This window comes from Enhydra lutris, unplaced genomic scaffold (assembly GCF_002288905.1).
Source record: "Enhydra lutris kenyoni isolate GAN:26980312 unplaced genomic scaffold, ASM228890v2 scaffoldscaffold72, whole genome shotgun sequence".
NCBI lineage: Eukaryota > Metazoa > Chordata > Mammalia > Carnivora > Mustelidae > Enhydra > Enhydra lutris.
This window is the reverse complement of record NW_019154156.1, coordinates 5,205,573-5,224,664: the sequence shown is the minus strand read 5'-3', so window position 1 is coordinate 5,224,664 and position 19,092 is coordinate 5,205,573. Positions and strand designations below refer to the sequence as shown.

At 37.9% G+C, this 19,092-nt stretch overlaps 1 protein-coding gene across 2 annotated transcripts in view; it reads right to left on the bottom strand.

Moving 5' to 3' along the window:
* The window catches only part of LOC111159946 (mitochondrial ribosomal protein S35), a 45,002-nt gene extending 26,032 nt beyond the window's left edge, over nucleotides 1-18,970 (bottom strand). The window contains exons 1-5 of one of the 2 annotated variants that reach the window (XM_022522644.1): nucleotides 18,759-18,970; nucleotides 14,578-14,624; nucleotides 12,807-12,974; nucleotides 9,971-10,031; nucleotides 1,571-1,710 (exon numbers count right to left, since the gene is read on the bottom strand). In XM_022522644.1, coding sequence (XP_022378352.1) covers nucleotides 1,571-1,710; nucleotides 9,971-10,031; nucleotides 12,807-12,974; nucleotides 14,578-14,624; nucleotides 18,759-18,870 — 528 coding nt within the window. In that variant the 5' untranslated portion in view covers nucleotides 18,871-18,970. The remainder of the gene's footprint in view (nucleotides 1-1,570; nucleotides 1,711-9,970; nucleotides 10,032-12,806; nucleotides 12,975-14,577; nucleotides 14,625-18,758) is intronic. The other variant, XM_022522646.1, reaches the window with a different exon arrangement.
* Between the last annotated feature and the right edge of the window lie 122 nt (nucleotides 18,971-19,092).

Sequence of the window (19,092 nt, the reverse complement as noted above, 5' to 3'; positions counted from 1 at the left end):
TGAACTATCCTTGAAACTTTTTCATAAATCTAAAATTTTTTTAGTTAAAAACAAAAAAAAATACAAAAAACAAAAACCCATCAGGTAACTGCTTTGTGACTGTTGTGTGAGAAAGCTATGCCATGTGGATCAAGACTCTTACGGGAGGAAACAGTGGTTTCAAATACTAACTTGGAAGTTACTACAGCAAGACACTGCAATAGTATGTGACATGCTCTGATGGGTAGGAGCAGGGATTTAATGTTTCTCCAAAGCAACATGAGATGAGGACAAACGATCCTAAATAAAATGCTAACAGAGCAGATCCATAGTAAAGTAAAAGAATGATGTACTATGAAATAATCAGGGTTCAGAACACTTCAGTAAGTGTAAATATAACAATATAATTCATTACTACATTAATTCAAAGGAGATCATTTAGAAAATGTTATAGGACTAGGACACATCGTTAACATAATAGAGGCTATTATCTCAAACTGAATACCAATGTATACTTAGAAGCTAAAAGCCAGAGGCACATCCATTGTATAGAACAGCATAAAGGACTACATAAACATTATTTTAGAAGTTTCACCTAATGAAAAAGACAAAAAGAAAAGATAAAAACAAGGTATAGATATTTAAAAAGGGGAATTAAAACCACTATTATTTATCACTTATTTCCTAAGAAATCTCTGAAAGAGTAAACAAAAAGCCCGAATATTCAGATTTTGGTCTCTTATCAATGTTCAGCCTCAAACACTCTCTTAGCACAGAAAAGACCCTGATTTATGTTATTCTATGTAGCCATTAATAATATATTAAAGAGGGGCACTTGGCTGGCTCAGTCAGTAGAGCATGTGACTCTTGATCTTGGGGTTTTGAGTTCAAGCCCCACATTGGGTATGGAGATAACTTAAAAATAAAAAAAAATAATATTATTAAAGAGTGATAACTTTGTATGCTAACAGATGGTAACTGCACTTATCATAGTGAGTATTTTGTAACGTATATAATCGTCATTAGGTTGTACACCTGATATTAATATAATAATGTATGTCAACTATACTTCAATAAAAAAATTAAAGAACGTTTAATAACCTTGGAAAAATTTTAATTCACATTGTTAAATAAAAAAGAGCAGATAACTAATCAAATATAGTATCATCCTATTAACATATACAAAGATTGACTATATATATACTAAAATGAACTCCAGTAGTCAAGGTTATTTATAAGTGGTAGAATTAGAGGCAATTTTATTTAATACTTTAAAATTTTCACTGTTTTCCAAATTTTCTACAGTATCAGTTTTATATATACAAAATGTTATTTTGAATTAATGTATTATAATAATTTTTTTTTAAGATTTTTATTTATTTATTTGACAGACAGAGATCACAAGTAGGCAGAGAGGCAGGCAGAGAGAGAGGAAGGGAAGCAGGCTTCCCGCTGAGCAGAGAGCCTGATGCGGGGCTCAATCCCAGGGCTCTAAGATCATGACCTGAACTGAAGGCAGAGGCTTTAACCCACTGAGCCACCCAGGTACCCCTTATAATAATTCTTATTTTTTTAAAAAAATATTCCTTACCCTTAAGGTTACTACTCGTGCTTTGGGGTTTCGGATAGATGGTCCTGCTGAAACATAATCAGTTGTGTCCACTTCAATGGGAAAATGCTTCTCACATTTTTCATCACTGTCCAGAGCAGCTGGCCACTCAGTGCAGAAATCTGAGAATTAAGAAAAATAATCTCAAGTATAGCTTTGCCAAGTACATTCTCGTTGCAATGTGTGCTACCAGACAAAATCAAATTACTGAGGGAGATGACTCTCGAGCTACATGGAATGAAAGAACAGACTCTTCTTCTGCACCTCACAAACACATCATCATCCTTCACCCCTTTTCCTCTCAGATGAATCCTAGTTAGGGAATGTTATTAAATGAATGACTCAGATAACTTGGGTTTGGTGAGGAGCAGTAAGCTTGCTTAAAAGGAAGCTATGACTTGATGGAAGCTTATTATAGCTTTGCACATACCTAGTTATGGGACAGTTTAATACCCCCCTCACTCACCAACTAAAAGCAAACAGTTCATAGTGCTCAGAGTGTTAATTATTTTTGAGAGAAGCAACAGTTAATAGTAATTCATTCCCAAATGAAAGTTACTAAAGGTCTGAGGGGAACTAAAAGAGGCTCTGAAAGAGCTCTTAGAAGAGAGATATGGTCTCCATTCTCTCAGAAACTGAGCTGAATAGGGCCTCAAACTGAACACGTACAGTCTAGGGCATTATTAAATAGATCCTTACAGTAACTCATGTTTCCTCTAGGTGACTTCTGTACCAATGAAGCTAAATTGAAAGAGGAACAGACTTGTCCTCAGATTCAGGCAACACAACTAGCCTAGAGGGGAGGTGGGACTGGCTGTGAGAAGTGGGCCACAACAGGAAGTTTCAAGCACTGTGACAAAAATGTGGTGCACCATCTATCTCCACAGCACAGAGATATAAACTCAGGCCTCCAGTGGAAGGGTGGGGCACAGGTGAGAGGGGGCTGAAAAGAAAAAGAGCTCCCGGCATGTCCTATAGCTATCTGTATTAAGGGACTCTGTAAGAAGGTAGCTGATTTCATTTTGCCCTATTCCTATCAAGTTAGTGTGGTAGAGGGCTCTCAGCTTGAGATGAAAACTTCTGGCATTATCAGCCTCCCCTCCATGGAAATTTCACTGCATTCTAAGAATCTTCATTAATTCTAAGAATACCTAAAAGTAATCGGTTTCTTAGGTCAAACCTATTAAACCTCAGGGGGTCTGTGCTTTCTCCAAAAAGCATGACTGCAGGAGAGGCTGGTCACAAGCACAGGCATATGTGGGAACTCTTCCACGTGATGATTTAAGGGACAGTGAAAGGTACTTTGTCAGTAACATTTCCTATAGTTAACAATTTTCTTATAGTAGGTACTATATTTAGCTCCCTTTATAGGCTTTAATACCAGTCAGCAAAATGCCACAAAGACTCCAATACCTGTAACTAAATATATGGTAATAAATTAAGTATAGCTCACACCATTCCCTGAACACCCTGCTTAAGAGAGCAATACTCACACACTCTCATTGAGGGGAAAGATGGAGCTCCACAATTCTGACATTTAAATAAAATGAAAAGAGCATGATTACTGAAGTTAAATTTTATTCCCATCATGGAATAATTCCAATATCCTGCACTATAAGATGCCACACTGCCAAGCACTTTATAAGAGACTAGTTTGGAGAATTTTATGAGTTCTTGGGTTTGTACTGAGTCTTTTATTTTTTATAACTTTGAATAAGTCATTTCAATAACCAGATGATAATTACAACTTTTAAATTACTGGATTATATGTCTAAAAAATACAGCCAACTGGAAAGTACATAATAGACCCCTATTCATCTGATAGGTAGAACAATAGACTAGACTTCGGAAGACCTTGGTTTTTACTTAACTTCTACCACTGATTATTAAAGTTTGGGTAAATTACCTAACTTTCCTGTGCTTCAGATTTTCCACTTGCAAGTTAGATATAAAATCTGAACTGACCTACTTTAAAAGAAAATTGAGAAGAAATATTTTAAAAGCTTTTGAGTTATTTGGAAGATACAAGCTAAATCTAGAAGTTGGCAAAAGTGTAAAGACAAAATCAAAGAAAGATTAAACACTTAAACACTTAAAATATAATGCTACTCTTCTGAATGTGCTATATGAAAACCATTCATTTAAGAATTATGAAGTATTTTAGAAGCACCTCATTTAAAAACCCATTTCTAGATTATAAATGCACGTTCCAAAATAATGTTTAAAAAAGGAAAAAAATGAGATTTATCACAGTGTAGTACATTCCTTAACTGGCTTCACAAAGGATCAAAAAGTGCTACATGGTTTGTGCCAAACAAGGAACAAATCTGGAATAATGATCAGTGACAGTCTATCACTAGGCACCAATGAAAACAGACACATACTAAAAGGATAGAAATGCATTCTACTATCCCAAAAAGACCACATACATGAAAGAAGATAGGAGAGACTGTTCTTCCCTCATGTAAGAGTAAAGTCATTCTTCCTACTTTTTAAGACTTATTTCTTCCTTACATTTCTCAATAAAAGGCCCTTCCAAAAGCTCAAATTTTATCATAATCATGATCACTATACTATTTCTCCTTCCAGCATTATCAGGCTGCCTGTGAAGAGTTTTTACAGTTCATTTTCTTTTCTGAAAAGCCTTAACAAGTGTATTGAGCATTTATATATCTCCTTTTTAATTAGCATGAAGAATTCATTCAAAGGTACTAACTCTTGAATTAAACTACACAACCAATCGCTAACAGCTGTGAACCTAAAACAATTCCAATGTCCTTCTGTATGTAGTCCAATGCAAATTAGATGAGAAAATGAGTCTATGTATACATATGAAAACATGCATAAAACTATGAAAAAAAAATTCTTTGCCTTTACCTCCGTGCACGTAGGAAGGAAAAAGAATAAGTGAGTGAGGGGTATCTGGGTGGGGCAGTCAGTTAAGCCGACTCTTGGTTTTGGCTCAGGTCACCATCTCAGAGTCATGAGACGGAGTCCCGTGAGGCTCTGTACTCAGCAAGGAGTCTGCTTCAGATTCTTTTTTTTTTTTTTAAGATTTTATTTATTTATTTGACAGACAGAGATCACAAGTAGGCAGAGAAGCAGGCAGAGAGAGAGGAGGAAGCAGGCTCCCTGCTGAGCAGAGAGCCTGATGTGGGGCTCGATCCCAGGACCCTGGGATCATGACCTGAGCCAAAGGCAGAGGCTTTAACCTACTGAGCCACTCAGGTGCCCCTCTGCTTCAGATTCTCTTTCCCTCTTCCTCTCTCCCTCCCCTCTGCATGCTCTCTCTCTTTATATCTAGGAATCAATAAATATTGTTCAAATTCAATAAATTTAGAACTGGAAATATAATCATGGTCTGGTGATTACTTCCATTTTACATCTGTATAACGAAAAATATATACTAACATAACTATACATATATAAAATATATAGAGAAAGAATATATAATAAATACTATATAGAAAGAGACTATGTGGGGCACCTGGGTGGCTCAGTGGGTTAAGCCTCTGCCTTCGGCTCGGGTCATGATCTCAGGGTCCTGGGGTCGAGCCCCACATCGGGCTCTCTGCTCAGCGGGGAGCCTGCTTTCTCCTCTCTCTGCCTGCCTCTTTGCCTACCTATGATCTCTCTCTCTCTGTCAAATAAATAAATAAATAAAAGAGACTATGTGGAAAAATAAGCAAATATACTCTCAGCAAGTAATTATCAGACCTAAACAATGACTAAAAGAGAACACTTCTAAAATGAGGGGCTGAGGGGAAAGGAGAAATAAGACTACTGCTTTTCATCATCAGTTTTTCTGCTACTTGATGTTACCACATCTATGTATCAGTATGAAATTCTTATTTTAAACAATTTCTTCAAGATAACTCTCTGCAAAGTATCCCGTTACTGACTCTACTAACTATTGACTTGGCATCTTTCCACATTATCTTCAGTTTGGATTAGACTGATTTCTCTCTATTGGCAACACTCGCAATATTTTCTTCCATCACTTTATGTATGTGCTATCTATAATGCAACAGTTAAGTCCCTAGCCTACCTGAACAAGGGCTACAATTTCTGGTTCTATTTATTATTCATAGCCACTTGCAGAGTAGTCTGGAAAAAAAAAAAAAAAAAAAAAAAGGAACTTGCAGATCTGACATCTTAACAATTCACTGAAAACTTGAAAATTTTTCTAAAAAAAGGAGAAACTAGCAATGAATATAAGGCAATTTAATACATTAAAAATGAGGTTTTGTTCTTCCATTTTTATTGAGATACAGTTGACAAAACATTGTGTAAGTTTAAGGTACACGATATATTGACTAGATGCACTTATATATATGTTGCAACATGATTACAATCACAACACTAACACAGTGTCATGTAATTACCATTTCTTTTTGTGTTAAGAATATTTATGATCTGCTCTCTTAGCAAATTCCAGTTAGAGAACACAGTATTAATAACTATAATCACTATTCTGTATGTTAGATTCACAGAACTTATCATAAAACTGGAAGTTTGTATTCTTTGACCAACATCTCCCTCCCCCACCCAGCCCCTACTATTCTGAATTCAGCCTTTTTAAATTTCACATGTAAGTGAAATAATAATCCAATTGTCTTTCTCTGTCTTATTTCATTTAGTACAATGCCCTCAAGGCCCATCTGTGTTGTCACAGATGGCAGGATGTCACAGATTTAGTTATTCATAACAAAATAATATCAAACACACACACAACTTTTTTTTTTTAAGATTTTAATTTATTTATTTGACAGAAAGAGAGACAGTGAGAGAGGGAACACAAGCAGAGGAAGTGGGGGAGGGAGAAGCAGGCTTCCCACTGAGCAGGGAGCCCAATGCAGTGCTCTGTCCCAGGACCCTAAGACCATAACCTGAGCTGAAGGCAGATGCTTAATGACTGAGCTACCCAGGCGCCCTCCCTTAGGTTGTTTCCATTTTTTGGTTGTGGTAAATAATGCTGCAGTGAACAGAAGAGTACAGATATCTCTTCAATACCATGTTTCCTTTTCTTTTGAATATATATATATACACACACACACACACACACACATATATACACATCCAGAAGTGTGATTGCTGGATCACATGGGAGTTCTAATTTTTTAAGGAACCTCCCTACTACATTCCATACTGGCTATATCAATTTACATCCCTAGCCATCAGTACAATAGGGTTTCCCTTTTTTCTACATCTTCACCAACATTTGGTATCCCTTGCTTTCTGGATGATAACTATTTCTAGCAGGCAAGAGGTAACAGCTCCTTGTGGTTTCGATTTGCACTCGTCTTTCCACAATTAGTTATACTGAGCATCTTTTCACTTGTCCACTGATGATCTGTATGTCTTCCTTGGAAAGATATCTATTCAGGTCCTCTGCCCATTTTTTTATCAAATTATTTGGGATATTTTGGTGTTGAGTTGTGTTAAGTTCTTTATATATTTTATATACCCCTTATTAGATATATCACTTGCAAATGCCTTCTCCCATTCAGTAGGTTGCCTTTTCATTTTGTTGATGGTTTCCTTCATTGTGCAAAAGCTTTTTATTCTGGTGGTCTCAAGTTTATTTTTGCTTTTATTTCCCTTCCCAAGGAGACATATCAAGAAAAATAGTGCTAAGATCAATGTCGAAGAAATGCCTATGTTTTCTTTAAGCAGTTTTATGATTTCAGGTCCACATTTATGACTTTAATCCATCCTGAGTTTATTTTTGTGTGTGACTTAAGCCAGTGGTCCAGTTTCATTCTTTTGCGTACAGCTGTCCCATTTTCCCAGCATCATTTATTAGAGACTGTCTTTTCCCCATTGCATATTCTTGCCTCCTTTGTCATAGCTGAATTGACCATATAAGCATGGGCTTACTTCTGGGCTCTCTATCCTGTTCCATTGATCTATGTGTCTATTTTTGTCCTTGTATCATACTGTTTTGATTACTATACCTTATAGTATATCTTGAAATCTGAGACTGTAAGATCTTCAGCTTTGGTCTTTCTCAAAACTGTTTTGGTTATTCAGAGACTTTTGTGGGTCCATACAAATTTTAGGATGCTTCCTTCTAGTTCTGTGAAAAATGCTGTTGGTATTTGATAGGGATTATATTCAATCTGTACTTTGTTTTGGGTAGTATGAACACTTTAACAATATTAATTCTTCCGATCCTCTATTTATTTTTAAATTGAATTGTCTGGGATTTTTTGTCATTGAGTTGTATGAATTCTTTATATATTTTGGATATTAACCTCTGACCCGAGGTTTGCAAATATTTTCTCCCATTCTGTAGATTGCCCTTTCCTTTTGTCAATGGTTTTCTTTGCTGTGCTATAGCTTTATAGTTTGGTATAGTCCCACCTGTTTATTTTTGCTTTTGTTGCCTTTGCTATTGGTATCAAATCCAAAAATCAATGCCAAAACTCACGTCAAGGAGCTTATTGCCTATGTTTTCTTCTAATTTTGTTTTGTTAATGTGATACATCACTCTGACTGATTTTTATGTTGGACCATCCTTGCATCCCTGAACTAAATCCCATTTGATCTGACATGATCCTTTTAATGTACTGTTGAATTTGATTAAGTAATATTTTGTTGAAGATTTTTGTATCAATGTTAATCAAGGAATTTGGGCTGTAATACTTTTCTTGTAGTACCCTTGTCTGGTTTTGGTCATCAAAGTAATGCTGTCATCATAAAATGAGTTTGGAAGTACTCCCTCCTCTTCTTTTTTGGGAAGAATTATTTTTTAAACAAGATTTTATTTATTGATTTGAGAGAGAGAGAGCACGAGTGGGAGAGGAAGAGAAACAGAGGGAGAGGAATAAGCAGACTCCCCACTGAGCAGGGAACCCAATGCAGAGCTTGATCCCAGGATCCCAGGATCATGATCAGAGTGGAAGGCAGATACCTAACTGACTGAGCCACCTTGGCACCTCTTTTTTGAAGAATTTGAGAAATATTGGCACTATCTCTTTAAATGATTAGAATTTGCCTATTAAGCCATCTGAGCTTGGATTTCTTTGTTGTTGGTTGTTCGGAGGTTCTTGATTATTAATATCCTTTTTGTTTTTAAGAGTAAAGATTTTTAAGATTTTTTTTTTTTAAGATTTCCTTTATTTATTTGAGAAAGAGTGAGAGAGCACAAGAGCAGGGTGAGGGGGAGAGAGCAAAGCAGTCTCCCCACTGAGCCAGGAGCCCGACAGAGGACTTGATCCTGGGACTCCAGGATCATGACCTGAGTGGAAGGCAGATGCTTAACCAACTGAGCCACCCAGGCACCCCAGATTTCCCATTTCTTCATGGAACCCTTGAACCTGGTAGGCTGCATATTTCTAGAAATTTATCCATGTCGTCAAGATTGTCAAATTAGTTGGCATATAATTGTTCATAGTAGTCCCTTATGATCCTTTATATTTCTGAGTAATCAACTGTAATGTCTCCTCTTTCATTTACAGTTTTGAGTCCTTTCTTTTTTCCTAATGTGCCTAGTTAAAGGTTTGTATACATTGTTTATCTCACAAAAAAACCAGGTTTTAATTTCATTCATCTTTTCTCTTGCCTTTTTAGTCTGCACTTCCACTCTTTGTTATTTCCTTCCTTCTACTAACTTTGAGCTTAATTCTTCTTTTTCTAGCTCCTTGAGGTGAACACTGAGATGTTTATTTGAGATCATTTTTTTTTCTTAAGGTACACTATCAACTCCCCTCTTAGAACTATTTTTGTTGCACCCCGTAAGTTTTGGTACATTGCTTCCATTTTTATTTGTTTCAAGATTTTTTTAAACTTTTCTTTTGATTTTTTCCTTGAACCAATGGTTGTTTAGGGGACATGTTGTTCAATCCCCATATATCTGTGAATTTTCTGTTTTTTTCTTGTAATAGAGTTCTAGTTTTATACCACTGTGATCAGAAAGGGTGCCTGATACAACTTCAGTATTTTAAAATTTGTTAAGACTTGTCTTTTGGCCTAACATATGATCTGTTCTGGAGAATGTTTCATATGTGCTTGAGAAGAATCTGTATTCTGCTTCTTTTGGATGCAACGTTCAGTAAACATCTGCTAAACCCATCTGGTCTAACATATAGTTTATATCCAGTGTTTCCTTACTGATTTTCTGACTGATCCATCTATTGTTGGAAATGGTATATTGAAGTCTCCTATTGCTGTACTGCCATCTGTTTCTCCCTTCACTTCTGTTAATATGTGCTTTATATACTTAGGTATTCCTATCTTAGGTGCATAAACTAAGATGCATAAATTTAGGTGCATAAACAAATGTTATATTTTCTTGATGAACTGACCCCTTTATCATTAGAAATGAAATTCTTATGTTCAATGTTATTGTTAAGTTCAAATACTGAAATAGTCACTTACCTTTAAGAGCTTCACAGTGCTTTTTAATTGCTACAGGAGTTAAATGCAGAAAATTGGGGATCTAAAATAGAGAAATTTAAAGGATAAATTCGCCTACTACCTCAAAAACATAAAAAAACAATTTTTCATAAAACTAAATCCTAAGCACAACAAACCTTGTAATAAATAAAATCTAGTTTTTACAATATTAATTCTATGTCACATGTGTTATGAATTCAATAAATGAATTCTGTGAAATATAGATTCATGATGTATCTTACGAGGACCATTGTGGGGAAAAAAAATGCTGCTTTTATAGTACTCTTCCTGCCAAAAATCTACAGGTACACATATTTTAGTTATAAAACTAAAAGCACTCAAGGACACAGATTATTGTTTAATCATCCTAATTTTCCTGGAATACAAAAAGAAATAAAAATTATTCAAGGTTCTACAGTCTTAACACTTTGGTTAACATCCTTCTAGACATCTCTTTAAAAAATAGATACATGTATATGACTTTACATAAATGGATTCATACTGTTCTAGAAACTGCTTTTTAAAGATTTACTTATTTGAGACAGAGAGAACGTGCACATGTGTGCACACAGCTGGGAGGGTCAGAGGGAGAGGGAGAGAGAATCTCAAGCAGACTCCGCATTGAGTGTGGAGCCCAATGTGGGGCTCGATCTCATGACCTTGAAATCATGACCTCACCCAAAACCAGGAGTCAGACACTCAACCACTGTCCTACCCAGACACCCCTAAACTAAGTTCCCTTCTTTCATTTAAAGAAATGATAAGTTTCTTCAATGTTTGTTTTCTTTTATCCCTTGAAACATTCAGATTTCCAAATTTCATTTACCCCTCTCTAGCAGTGGTCAACTTTTCCATGTTACCATCTCATTTTTTAACCATCATCTTTTAGCAATTTTTTTTGTTTTTCGGTTTTTCAATACTGAACATATATATATGCTATGTATATAAAAGTAGCATACATATGCTAAGTGAAGTAAGTCAGAAAAAGACAAATACCATATGATTTCACTTATATGTGGAATCTAAAAACAAAATAAACAAAAAGCAGAAACAGACCCATAAATTCAGAGAACAAACTGGTGGCTGATTGCTAGAGGGGAAGGGACATGGAGGGACGGGAGAAATGGGTGAAGGGGAGTGGGAGATAATGGCTTCCAGTTATGGAGTAAGTAAATCATAGGGACAAAAGGTAGAGCATAGAAAATATAGTCAATGATATTGTAATAGTGCTGTATGGTGACAGATGGTAGCTACATTTGTAGTGAGCACCGTATAGCACAGAGACTTGTGAAACCCCTACGTTGTATACCTGAAACTAATGTAAAATCGTGTGTTAACTATACTTCCAATAAAAAAAGAAGAAAAAGATTCTCATAGAGTGGAAAACACAGTTTATGATAATTTTACTGTATATAACATGAACCATCTAAGATATGCCTTCTCAGGCAAAACATATTCATATTTTCTTTAAAAAGCTTATAGTTCATGGCACCTGGGTGGCTCAGTTGGTTAAGTGTGTGTGTTTGGCTCAGGTCATCCTGGGATTGAGCCCTGCATTGGGCTCCCTGCTCAGTGGGGAGTATTCTTTTCCTTCTGCTCTTCCCCTCCCCCTGCTCATGCTCCCATGTGTTCTCTCTCTCTCTCTCTCTCTCTCTCTCGCAAAAATAAATAAATAAAATCTTTTAAAAAAAGCTTATAGTCCATAAATCATTATAGATGCTACCAACTGAAGCATTTAATATGACATATTTTGCTTCACGAAATAAAGAAGTTGAAGGACTATAACAATATTAAATGATATTCTACTTTTCTGGGCAGAAAGTTTTAGAATCTCTTTTTTAAAAGCAGATTTCAAGGGTGCCTGGGTGGCTCAGTAGGTTAAGCTGCTGCCGTTGGCTCAGGTCATGATCTCAGGGTCCTGGGATCAAGCCCTGCATAGGGGGCTCTCTGCTTGGCAGAGAGCCTGCTTCCCCCTCTGTCTCTGCCTGCCTCTCTGCCTACTTGTGCTCTCTCTCTCTGTGTCAAAAATAAATAAAAATCTTTAAAAGTAGATTTCAGGGGCAGCTCGGTGGCTCAGTTGTTTAGGCCCCTGTGTTCGGCTCAGGTCATGATCCCCGTGATCCCAGGGTCTTAGGATCAAGCCCTGTACCCTCTGCCTCTCCCCCCATTGGTGTTCTCTTGTGTGCATGGTTCCTCTCCCTCTCTCTCGCAAATAAATAAATAAAATCTTACCAAAAAAAAAAAAAAAAAAAAAGTAAATTTCAGTCACAATTCTCAATCTCAAATTAGGTTATTTCATTTTTCTGAGTTTCACTCGAAAGATATAGGTAGAAAAAATACAATAGGAAAGAAAAAGCCAGAAAGGAAGCCATGGGACCAACTGGTTATATTCTTTTTTTTTTTTTTTTTTTAAAGATTTTGTTTATTTGTCAGAGAGAGAGAGAGAGAGAGAGAGAGGCAGACAGAGTGGCAGAGGGAGAAGCAGGCTCCCCGCTGAGCAAGGACCCCCCAATGTGGGACTCAATCCCAGGACGCTGGAATCATGACCCCAGCCGAAGGTAGTCCCTCAACCAACTGAGCCACCCAGGCGTCCCGCCAACTGGTTATATTCTTAAAGGCTCAGGACTCTTTGAGTCTTCTCTACCATGGACAATCAGAATATATTATCCATTATTACCTGAAAAAAAGTTTTTAAACTAAAATACAATACCTGCTGCTACATACTGAACCCTCAAGTACAAGGCAGAGTAGGAGTGGGAAGAGGACCAGCATTTATTTAGAAATAAGTCTTAGCCAATGAATCAGCAATTTATCTTACCTTTAATAGTTCTAGATTTCCCTCCTTTGCCATGGGCACCCCCCTTTTTATTGGATAGCCCATTCGAATGGGAAGAGGTACAGCAGAAGGTTTAAATGGTGCTGCAACAGGATAAACACTAGGCCAATCTTGGTCAAGAGTCATTTTCTCTGTCCTAGGAGGTAGTGCCTACAGAACATAAAATGGTTTAGTATTTTAAATATGAATATGATCTTTAATTTTAAAGCAAAAAAGCTACAAAAAAAGAAACACAAGCAGAATTGCAACTGATGTAAAATCTGACCTCTTATAAAGCTGCTGCTATTCAAATGAAAAACACCAAATCTACCTAATATTTTTGCACTGTTTCTGCAATGCTTCTGGTAAGGATCTCCTTTAATAGCACACTTCCTTCACTAAAAATTTCTGTGGATTTAGACTGTTAGCAAATTTTTTACATCTTGTTGAAGAGTAACAATGTATTTTGAAATACAGATCTTCCTCAACTTACAATGGGTTTATTGAACACTCAGTGTTTAAGTTGAAAACACCATAAGTTCAAAACGCTTTTAATACACCTAAACTACCAAACAGCATACCTTAGCCTAGCCTGCCTTAAATGTGCTCAGAACACTTACATTAGCTTACATTTGGGCAAAATCTTCTAAAACAAAGCCTATTTTATAATAAAGTGTTGAATATGTCATATAATTTATTGAATACTGTACTGAAAGTTACAAAAAAAAAAAAAAAAGAATGGTTATATGGTACAGACTGGTTGTTAAGTATATTGGTTATTTATCCTCATGACTCTGTGGCTATGCCTAACTGCCACTGCCCAGCATCGCGCAAGCTCATACCACATAATGCTAGCCTAGGAAATGATCAAAATTCAAAATTCCTAGTACAGTTTCTACTGAATGTGTACTGCTTTCTCACCACCATAAAGTTGAAAAATTATAAGCTGAACCAGTGTAAGGTGGTGACTGTTTATAGTTTTCAGAACTTTATTGATGGAAGTCAGTACAGAAGAAGACACTGAAAACTGAGAAATAGAGGAAATGAGAAATAAATAATACGAACTTGGAAATAAGTAAGTAGGTTAAACTAACTGAATACATATATAATGAGAGATTATATGTCTCCTAGTTTCAGAGAATAGCTATGTGACAGTTTAGTCAATCATATTAACATACACATATTTTTTTAAAAACCGTATTCATTAGAAGGGGATGGCCGGCATATAAAAGTAGGGTTTAAAGAAGCAAAATCTGGCAATGCCCAACAATGCAATACCAAAACTAGGGTAGTGTACGCCTTGGAAGAAGGTAATATTCCTGTGAAAATAACTACTCTAGATAATTATAATTTGGTACCATTTAACTTCCATCTAATAATTTGTCTCTGTTCTGACTCCATCCTCAACAAGTGACCTTAGGATTCGGATTCTTTTATAGACTTGCCTACAGGGTAAGACCAAACTGGTGAGATTAATACACACATCCCAGGCTTCATAGTTATTAAAAGCACCATCAAAAATAATTATATATTCTAGTTTATATCCCTATTTCCCAGGAATATGTGAGTCTATTTCTCAAAGATGATCCATTTCTTGGAGTACTGACAAAAACCAGTCAAAGACTAGAGCCAAGGCTCTGGCAGTCACCAAGTATGCATCCCCTTGTGAAGTCTTCTCGGGCAGCATTCTTCTGCCTGATCATCAACATGGGCCTCACTTCAGAACCTCAGAGATCATGAAGATGATATACAGTAGCGTACATTAGTTGTTTACCTTTCTTCTCAGTGGTCTTTCATATCTGGGTCTTCTGTCTGCTGTGCCTAAAAGACACAACACAGTAGTTACAGAGAACTGAATATGTACAGTTGTTCAACACTGATCATGATCCCAAAATTCTGAGATTATTTCAGGTATTCATGAAAATGAAACAATAATCCATCTTCTATAAGCGCTGGGACTAAATCATCTTAATGAAAAGTCAGAAATAGTTAAGAAAAGTCCAGTTATTTTTTTTTTGAGATTTTATTTATTTATTTGACAGAGATCACAAGTAGGCAGAGAGGCAGGCAGAGAGAGAGGGAGGAAGCAGGCTCCCTGCTGAGCAGAGAGCCCGATGCGGGACTCAATCCCAGGACCCTGAGATCATGACCCAAACCGAAGGCAGAGGTGTAACCCACTGAGCCACCCAGGTGCCCCAAAGTCCAGTTATTTAAATATAAAATGTATTGTGACTGATGATATAGTGAATTAATCACCTAAAGAAATATTTTTAATAAATGTTAAGGTTCATAATCAAACTCACTTTCCCAAGTTAAAATATCTAGTTAGAAACAAGAACTTTTACATTTTTAAAGATATTTGAATGGAAATGTTTTAACTATAAATATACTTGCTCATATTTGGCATTATTTGGTTCCACCAAAAAAAAAAAAAAACCCTTTGTTTTCCTTCTGTATTGCATATTAGAACTGCCAATGTTATAGTAATACCAGTAATAATAAAAATCATGGCCATTCCTAATAAATCATATAACTATAGAAGGCAGTAAATTATTTACATACAGTATATACCTTTCAAAATATTACCTTATGTCTCTCTAAATGTTCTGCTTCATTACAGCATACAGTGCTGTAATTATTCAGCACTTTCACATGCCAGACACTGTGCTATATGCTTTTCATTATCTCACTTAATCTTATTGTTCACAATAACTATAAGTACTATTATTATCCTTAGAGGTCATTTAGAGCCGAGAAAAGAGTTAGGGTGACAATAGGATTGCATATAGGACTCTCCACACTCTGAACCACTTCTATCTCTAGCTTCATCTCCCTTCACAAGGTCCACAGCTAAACTAAACTTCCAGTACCAGAGCCTTTGGACTTTCTCCAAACTTACTGGCCCCTCTGCCTGGAATGTGCATCCCTTCCACCTGTCTGGCTTCTGTCCCCTTCTGCCTCCCCATCTCATTTCTTTATCTGACAAATTTTTATTCATCCCTTGATAGTAATTCATTTATTCACTCAATCATTTGAGTGATATTGTATACCAGAAACAGAGAAGGCAGCAATGAGCAAAAGAAACACAGACCTTGCTTTCACAGAATGTAGTCTGTCAAATAAGATATTTAACAAGTGATTTCAATAAATAGTCATACTATTAATGGCAACATATAGCAGGGGACAAAACTTAGTCAGTTAATTGGAGAGAATTGCCCTGAAGAGCTGGATTTTAAGCCTAAACCTTAAGGATAAGCAAGAGGTAGCTCTGGGAACAGGTAAGTGAGAAAGTTTCTACACAGAAAAGGAAATGTAAAATCAATGGAAATAGTTCAAGATAGCTGAAATTTAAGACTAGAACAGAAAGGACATTAAGAAAAGAAGCTGGAAATATTTAATAAGCACCTCAACTATAATACATCATTAAGAGAGCTCTTGATTTTCTTCTTCCAGACTTCCTGATCCCTATAAATGATACTGCCAATAATCCGATTACTCAGGATAAGAATCTAACCTGATTCCCGAGACTTATTCTTATGCCCCATATCAAATCCATCAGTAAGTCCTCCTAGCTGTTCCACTTTTAGCCCACTAAAGTTGGTTCTTCACAGTGATTTTTTAAAAATATTTTATTTATTTACCTGACACAGAGAGAGAGAGAGCGGCCAAGCAGGGGGAGCAGTGGGCAGAGGGAGAAGTAGGCTCCCCACCAAGCAGGGAGCCTGATGCGGGGCTTGATCCCAGGACCCCAGGATCATGACACAAGCCAAAGAAGGCAGATGCTTAACTGACTGAGCCACCCAGGTGCCCCAGGGGTCAGTGATCTTCTAAAAGTATATATCAGGGGCGCCTGGGTGGCTCAGCTGGTTAAGCATCTGACTCTTGATTTTGGCTCAGGTCATGATCTCAGGGTCATGGGATCAATCCCTTCGTCAGGCTCCACACTCAGCAGTCGGCTTGTCCTTCTCCCTCTGCTCCTCCTCTCCTGAAATAAATAATTACATCACTTCCATGTTCAAAACCCTCCAGTATAATCCCAAACTTATAATAAAATCCTAAAAGCCGTGCAGATCATTACATCAGATCATTACTTATCTTTCTGACATCTTTTTTTTTTAAAGATTTTATTTATTTATTTATTTGACAGAGAGAGAGAGAGAGATCACAAGTAGGCAGAGAGGCAGGCAGAGAGAGAGGAGGAAGCAGGCTCCCTGCTGAGCAGAGAGCCTGATGCGGGCCTCGATCCCAGGACCCTGAGATCATGACCTGAGCTGAAGGCAGAGGCTTAACCCACTGAGCCACCCAGGCGCCCTGACATCTTTTTTTTTTTTTAAGGATTTTATTTATTTATTTGACAGACAGAGATCACAAGTAGGCAGAGAGAGAGAGGAGGAAGCAGGCTCCCTGCCAAGCAGAGAGCCCAATGCAGGACTCGATCCCAGGACCCTGAGATCATGACCCAAGCCAAAGGCAGAGGCTCAACCCACTGAGCCATCCAGGCACCCTCTTTCTGACATCTTAAGACTACCACTTACCTATGTTCATTTACCTCATTGACTTTCTTTCTGTTCCTTGATCACACCTCTAAGCTTGTTCTCAATTCCTGGCCTTTGCACTTGCAGATCCCTATGTCAACAATGCTATTCCCTCCGGATCTTGGCATGGTATATACCATGGGCTCTGCTCAAATGTCACTTCCTCAAGGAGGTCTTTCCTGACTACCCAAATTTTATCTACCCTATAGCCAGTACTCCTCCAATCTATCATTTTCAATACTCTGCCTTATTTTCCTTCAAAGCCCTAATCACCACCTCACACTGTACTGACATTGTTTTGTTTATAGTCTGACTTACCCAAAACAATATAAACTTCATGAGGTGAGAGACCTTGCTATATCCCATTATCTAGAACAATACCCAGCACACAGTAGGAGTTAAGTATTTACAGAATGAATAAAAAACTTAAAAGACACAATCATTAAGACGATAAAGGGCCACTCTGACAAGGTAAGGAATCTATCCTATCTTAAAGCAATGAGAAATCATTCACAGATTTTGAACAAGGGAGTGGCAAGGTAAGATTCGCTTTTTGAATACTTCACTCTATCGCTTCTCAGCCTTTTGGCTAAGATCAAGTGTGAATACTTCACTCTAGTTGTGAGAATTCAAGGTAGGAGAGCATGAGCAGAAACAGGGGCCCGTAAAGAAACTACTGTAGAAGTGAGAGATGGTGGCCTAGACTGAACTCTTGGTAATACAAAGATTAGCGATTGTACAGAAGGTAGCTTGGACAGCACCTGGTAAATGACTGGACACGCCCCCTCTTTGACATAGCTTTCCCCGACTCCCTCCCGAGGGCTCTTCCTCAATGCCCGTTATTCTATTCACGCTTCCATTAGAGCGCCTCACACTGCATATAGTGTGACTCCGTTAACAGATCTGTCTTTTCCACAGATTCTTCCAAGTAAGAACAAGTGTCTTGAATGAAGGTCATCTCAATGATGTCTGTTGAATGAAGATCATCCTATTTGGTGGCCTAGCTAGGGCTGGAATTCAGAGCTGCAATTTGTCCCACGAGAGCTGTATGCTTCTCTTAACGTTCGAGAAAACCCATGGTTCAACACTGCCCAAAAAACATCACCCGGCACCAGTAACTAGCGTGACTCTGTGTCAGTGGCCGCGCAAAGGGAGGACCAGAAAGCACGGGTCACTGTAAGGGGCTAGGGGCAGAAAGCTCGCAACGTCCAGCCCATCCAGAAGCAGAAATCGGCGACTAAAAATCCGATGACAGGGGTACAGAAAAGAGACCCACATCTGCGGCTTTGCTACCGGGAGCAAAAGACGTACGGGCTTCCCCTAGGCGGTGCGGATTCCGCCACCGCGGCGGCTAGCATGAATTCGGTGTTCCGCCCTCTCACCTCCCGCAAAACCCGGAGGGGATGCGACAGACACTCACGCGGGCTTGGTATCGCGGAGCGGGTGGCCGGAGACACGGAAGTACAGAAAGCACGCAGGGTCCTTGTCCCCGGCTGCAGGGTCAGCCACGCGGAAAGCGCAGCAGCCGCCATGGTCGCGAGGACGGGAAGCCGGATGGAACAAGCGCAGTCGGGAGTCAAGAGGCGGCTCTGAGGCCGCTACTGCGCAGGTTCGCCCCGCCTTGCCCCGCCCCTATGGTGGAGAAACAGGAAATAGGCGGGTGTGCAAAGTCCGCTTGGAGTCAAATGTGCAAGAAGATAGCCCCAAAACAGGAAAAACTAATAAAAGAAAACAAAAAGGTAACAAAATCTTAA